Here is a 6858-nt window from a genome sequence, read left to right on the forward strand (position 1 = left end):
AGAGTATGATTATTATACCCATGTGAAACAAGTCTTCAAACATGTTGGGTCAAAATCACACTCCATTCACGGTTTTCGCCTTTCACGCGATCAAACCGTAACTATCCTTTGAAACTGACCGGTCTAAGCTACGGCAATTATAAAGACCCGTTAGGATTCTAATAGGTTATTTTAAAACCTTCGTTCCAGAATAGGAGACCAGTAAAAGCTATCTGTGATTTACTCAATTAAGGATTATACTTGCAAAGGTAAATACTTTAACTTATTTTCCGTTATACGGGCTTGGGCTACGGTATCTAAAATACCGCTTGGTCGGGCAATTGACCCCAACTCATTAGTAGTTGGGTATTATCAATGTGACCCGTTTAAAAACTGTTTTGTTGGCTTAAAGCCTTTGGGGGCTTAATGACCATGTCCCGGATATCCTTGGCAGCATTTATGAATGGCCACGACCTCGACATCCCGGTGTAGGCGTACACCCGGCATTATGTCTATAATTATAAAAGTATAGCCATTGGTTACCCGCCACGGTGTTATATGCTATGTGGTGTGTCTATTAAACCTTAACCCGACACGACTCGGGCGACCAAACGCATAGTAACATGTAATTCTTTACAAGATTTGATTATAAATTATCCCAAGTTATAAAGAGTTTGTGCCTTGAGCATTTAAACCAATTTTGTTACACATTTTACAAAAGTGTCAGTTGAATGTATTTACCAGTGTAAACTGACGTATTTTCCCCAAAAAGACTAAATGCAGGTACTAGGCGTAATTGGCTGGGATTTCTCCTTAGCATCATTAGAAGTCTCGCAAGCTTAAGATGCCTGAAGTCTGTTGAACAATATTTTTGATATTAATTATTTGATCCCCTGCGGATTATTATTTCAACAATGGTGATACATTGATATTACACTAAATGTTGAAATATATTATCTTATTGCTTCCGCTGTGCATTCATATATATTGTGTGGTTTGACTATAATGTTGCTAACTACGTCACGGTAATCCCCCACCGGGCCCACCGGTGAGACACGTGGAAATCGGGGTGTGACAGAAGGCCATAGAGAGCTTTGTCCAACTTGTAGTAGCGACCTGGAAAGTGAGGATCTTCGAAACCTGGAGGCTGACACACGTAGACTTCTTCCTTTACCTTCCCATACAGAAAAGCACTCTTTACGTCCATTTGAAAAACATTGAAATTTCTGTATGATGCATATGCTAGGAATATTCCGATTGCCTCCAATCTTGAAACTGTAGCAAAAACTTCTTTGTAATCAATTCCTTCCTCCTGACGAAAACCTTGCACCACCAATCCAGCCTTGTTCTTGATTACAACTCCAAGATCATCCATCTTGTTATGAAAGACCCATTTAGTACCAATCGGAAACTTTCCTTCAGGTAAATCTACTAACTCCCAAACTTTGAGTTTGCGAAATTGAGACAGTTCTTCCTGCATGGCCTGAACCCAACTGGAGTCTTGAATGGCTTCCTCGATGTCACGTGGCACGGATTGCGAGAGAAAAGCTGCATAGAGACCTTTGTTGATACTTGATGACTGACCACGTGTACGTACTCCTTCTTCTACTGCACCTATGACATTTTCAAGAGGATGATTGCAATTTGTCTTGTATCCTGCATTTGTGTGAGACTCAATCTGCTGTGGAAGGTTGGTGAAGTGTTCGTCAACATAGATTACTGGAGGATTATCTTCTTGAGTTGGTTCATCCACATTTTCCTGTGAAGAAGAGGCACCGTTTTCAGCGGTGTTCTCAGGCGAAGTGTCACCATTTACTTCATCCACAGAGAGAAGTGAATCAGCAGAAAATGGAGAGAAACGGGTAGTGAAAGGAGTTACACCAATATCTGAAGAATCAAACAGAGGTTCAACTTGAGCAGCTTCAGCAGGTTCTGCTTCTGGAATATCTTCTGGAATTTCGAAGGTGTTGAAAATCACACCCACATCATAAAACCAATCGGGAGTACTTCCAGTGTTAGTGTACTTTCCTTCTTGAAAGTCAACGTAATACGATTCAATCACCAGCTTCGTTCTTTTGTTGTAGACTCTGTAGGCTTTCTGCGTGGATAAATATCCCATGAAATAGCAGATATCACCCACCGCTTCGAACTTGATGAGATTTTCTTGAGTGTTTAGAAGAGTGCACGAACATCCAAACGGTCTGAAGAAATCAATAAGCGGCTTTCTTTTGAAAAGAAGTTCATATGCCATTTTTGCGTGAGGTTTTACGATGAGAACCCTGTTCAGAACGTAGCATGCTGTATTTACTGCTTCTGCCCAAAAGATGATTGGAAGCTTTGAATCCACCAGCATGGTTCTCGCGGCTTCGATCAAAGTTCTGTTCTTACGTTCAGCAACTCCATTTTGTTGAGGAGTTCTGGCCGCACTGTATTGAAGAAGAATTCCCTTTTTTGCACAGAAGGATATGAAGGTTTGATTTTTGAATTCTGAACCATTATCACTTCTGATCGACTTCACTTTCAATCTGGTCACGTTTTCAATCAAGGGAATGATTGACTTAAGGATATCAGCTGTCTCACTCTTGGCTTCAAGAAAATACACCCATGAAAAACGAGAGAAATCATCTGTAATCACCAAACAGTAAGAACTTTTAGCAAGACTCTTAACACTTATTGGACCAAAAAGATCCATATGCATCAGCTGAAGAGGCGCAGTAATCGTGTTCACTGCTTTGGACTTGTGCGATTTCTTGTGTTGCTTTCCTTGGGCGCATGCTATACACTTTTCAGAAAAAGGAAATTCTTTTATCGGAAGTCCTCTTACTAAGTTTAACTTAGAGAGTTTGTTCATATTCTTGAAATTTACATGCCCCAATCGCTTATGCCAAAGCAGTGACTCTGATTCTGAAGCCTTTGAGATAAAATAAGTCAAGTTATTATTTGTCTTGGCGTTTTTTCATGTTGAGCACGTATGTGTTGTTTTGTCTTGTCTTGGAGCAGTGAGCATGATCATCTCTGCAGGAACGACATATTCAGGTTTGTTAAACAAGCATTCTATGTCGTTGAAAAGCACCGATATTCCTTTATCACAGACTTGTGATACGCTCATAAGATTGTAGCACAATTCTGGAACATAGTTGACAAAGTAAGTGCTTCTGACACAATATCTCCTATTCCAACGATCTTCCCTCCCTTTTCATCTCCAGCGAATGACAAGAAATCACCATCAATAAAACGAAAATTCTTCAGAAGTTCCTTTAGGCCTGTCATGTGTCTTGAACATCCGCTGTCAACATGCCAGATATATTCCATGAGCATTCGAAGCCATTTCTGGAGTTTATTCTGAAATACAAGTATATACACAAATTAGTTTGATTTGGGAACCCAGATTTGCTTCATTTTGGATCTATCGTGGTTTTGACCCGCGATGTCCTCTTTTTGCTTCCAAAAATAAGCTGTTGAATTAACCAGATTTTTAACAGATTTCTTAAGGTAATCAAGCTGATCTGTGAAATTTTTAACAAAGTCATATTCTGGTTTAGAAAAATTCTTGTTTTTACAATGTTTCGCTGTATGTCCTAAATGACCACAGCGAAAACAGCGTTTACGTCTGGGCTTTTTGGTGTTAGAAGATGATGTATGTGATGAGTGTCTTGAGCTTTTTGAAGAATCTTTTGATGCAGTGTATCTTGAGCTCTCGACTTTCTTCATTTTCTTGCCAACTCGGCTTTCATCTTCTGAACAATCTTCATCATTGTCAGAATCTGATGAACTTTCGGTTGTTTGATGTTCATTTGAATTTTGATCTTCACTTGCTTCATCACTTGAATCATCGGAGCTTTGATCTTCACTTAAACTTTCTTAATTTTGATCTTTAATTGCTTCGTCACTTGAATCTTCGAAGCTTTCACCTTCTATTGTTGTTTGATCTTCACTTGAGTTTTCTGACTCCTGTTCTTCATCGGAATTTGAAGTCTCTTCTTCCTTTTCCGAGGCAGAAAAGCTTGAATCTTCTTTGCTGCTATCTTCAACGACATTCTTTTCTGAATCTGTCAAACCTGTTCGAGATGGAATAAATTCTGGAATTTCCTCGGTGAGGAATTTTCCAAAACTATTCTTTTTCAACTCTGGCACAAATACAAGGGATTCACACACATTTTTATCATCACAAAATGCAGAATTTAAATCATGACATTCAAACATAGCATGTTCACGATCACGGGTCTCAAATGTAGGCACATGGCCCTTACAGTCATCCAAAGAGTTAAATTTAGGCATGCGGTCATTACAGTCATCCGTCCTAATTAAATTATTACATTAATCCCGAATATTGTTTTTCTTAGAACAGTTCCAGGCGAACCAGTTAACAGTGGAATAACTGTCGCCTGAATAACCTATTCCTATTTTTGAACCGCCGCAGTCTCCATCCTCATCGCACATATCTTCTTTACACACAATTGGATCTGCATTACTTTTAGAAATGTTAGCGGTTGTTTCGTTTTCGAAAGAATCGTTTTGTTCTACAGAGGCTTTTTCATCAATGAAATCATTGTCGGGATGAGGAGTTGGCATAGGCACATAGTTTTTGCTATGTGGTGGAAAGAAAAGTTTTCTTTCATTTCCTTGCCTATCCTTATACCCGATCCCGTCTTTTACATACGTTGGTCGTTGGCAGTTTTTTATGTCAGTAAAGGCCTTTTGACTGACATTCCATTTGTCTATGATAATTTGCAATTTATTCTTTTCGTTTAAAGCTTTTTCTAGTCTATCTGTAAGATCGTTAATGATAAAATCTTTTCTAAACACAAATTCTTTTAGAGTTTGCATTTAAGCTAAAGTTGATTCAACATTCTCTGATATGCGGCCTCGTTCTGTTTAAGTTCTTTGTTAAGTTTTAAAGCTTTGTCTTTCTGTCTCTCAAATTCTAGATTAATAGATTTGTAAGGAAAAAAATGATGAGGTGAAATATGCCAACAAATAATATAAGCCCTTGCTGAGTTGAAATGTTACAATCATGATATCAGAGCTCTCTTTCTTTCATGTCGATTTTTTTTTTTTAAAACAAAACATGTGAGGTAATTGGTAAATGTCGGGTTAGGATATGTGAACAAGTTAGGTTATAGCTATGAATAGTTTTTATATTCATCCATTACAGACGTATGATATTTTGAACAATGTATCAGTCCTTATTGACTTAGGTTTTGTGTCATTGTTAATCCCTTATTCACTTATCCTTCAAGTTCTTTCTTTATTTAGTTTGTAACACCCTAGAAAAAAAATACATAATAATTGTACTTGAGTAATATTTAAAATAATATTATTGCCAATGATATTAAAGATGGTTTTATCAAATATTTATATAGACTCTATATAAATAATAGAATTAGTTATATCGAAAAGAAATTTGAAAAATAGAATTAATTATATTGAAAGGAAAAGAAGTTCTAAACAGGATAAACGAAAGTTTTTTGTTTTCGTACATGATTGTTATATATGATGTTGCGGTTAAGCATTTACATGTTAATATATATCAGATATTATCAAATTATTCTTTTAATTAAATTAAATAACATTAATATTATTATTACTAAATTAATAGAGGGAATGCGATATAGTATTAATTGAAGTCTTTTATTATAATATATAAGTTAGATTAGATTTTTAAGACCTCGTGAGTTTTACTATAAACCGATACTCATTTATTACCAATTATGAAGTTATGCTTAAGTTGTCAACTTTTATAGATCTATCAAACAAACTTTTAAATAAAAGAGTTAAATGTTTGGTTGGTTCCTGTGGTTTGCAAAAATTTCATACTTGATCCTAGTGGTTTACTAATTACATGCATGGTCTCAAAAGTTGTCAAAAATGAACTCGGTTGGTCCCCTGACCTAACATCTGTTAAATTTCTCAGTTAAGTATGTGTGAAATAACTATATTACCCTTAAACAATTTAAAAAATAAAAAAATATATATATATAAAGAACCTGCACCTCCATCTTCTCCAAGCCCTCCATCTTCTTCAACCGCTCTCTCTAAAAAAAACTTTAACACCACCTCCTCCACCTTCACAACCCACCACAACCAAGCATACCCATCTCTTTATTTGAAGTTTGCCTTACTCTGTTGTTTCGACAAGCCATGTTTGTTGGAGACCCTTGGCCCTATTCACAAACCCAAATTCCCTAAAATCCTTAATCTTTTTCTTCTAATTTCATCAATTTCCTTCAATTCCTGACTTCAATTTCAAATTATGTGAAAAAAAATGAAGATATAAGAGGCTTTTTGCTAAAAAAAACAGTCATCTATCTGTTTCTATGCATTCGCCGAAGATAGTTTCCGTATGAAAGTGATGAAGTTGTTTGTTATTACGCTTTTTAGGAGGTAATTTTTGCTGAAATTTGGTGTTTATGTGTTAATTTATTAGCTGTTAGTTTGCAAATCAGGTTTTTGTTTATGAATAAAATTAGGTTTTCTGTGGTAATTGTTGTTATTAATTTATTAGCGAACTATTTTTTGTTAATTTTTAGTTAATTTTTCGTTAATTGTTGTTGAGTCTAGGTTTTGTGTGAAGAACTGCTGTTGTTAAGCTTGTTTAAGGTTGAAAATCTGTTTCTGTCGGAGCGTATTCAACGAATTTAGTTTATACGAGGATGGTGGGTGATGGTGATGGTAGCGGTATGGTGATGGTGGGTGGTGACTGGTTGTGGTGGGTTGTGAAGGTGGAGGAGGTGGTGTGAGTTTTTTTTAGAGAGAGGGGTTGAAGAAGATGGAGATAGTTGCAGGTTCTGTATATATATATATATATATATATATATATCTATACTATATTATAATACATGAGGGAAGGATTCCCAAAAGTTAAGAACTTCTTCCCCC

At 36.3% G+C, this 6858-nt stretch overlaps 1 protein-coding gene across 1 annotated transcript; it reads right to left on the reverse strand.

The window, feature by feature from the left end:
- Positions 1-3084: 3084 nt before the first annotated feature.
- Positions 3085-4257, reverse strand: LOC110883261 (bromodomain adjacent to zinc finger domain protein 2B-like). The gene is made up of 4 exons (XM_022131064.1): positions 3891-4257; positions 3588-3824; positions 3364-3485; positions 3085-3321 (listed from the first exon to the last, which is right to left on the reverse strand). Exons 1-4 carry the CDS (start codon positions 4255-4257, stop codon positions 3085-3087), a joined length of 963 nt encoding a protein of 320 aa, XP_021986756.1.
- Between the last annotated feature and the right edge of the window lie 2601 nt (positions 4258-6858).

Source organism: Helianthus annuus, chromosome 10, assembly GCF_002127325.2.
Source record: "Helianthus annuus cultivar XRQ/B chromosome 10, HanXRQr2.0-SUNRISE, whole genome shotgun sequence".
Lineage (NCBI taxonomy): Eukaryota > Viridiplantae > Streptophyta > Magnoliopsida > Asterales > Asteraceae > Helianthus > Helianthus annuus.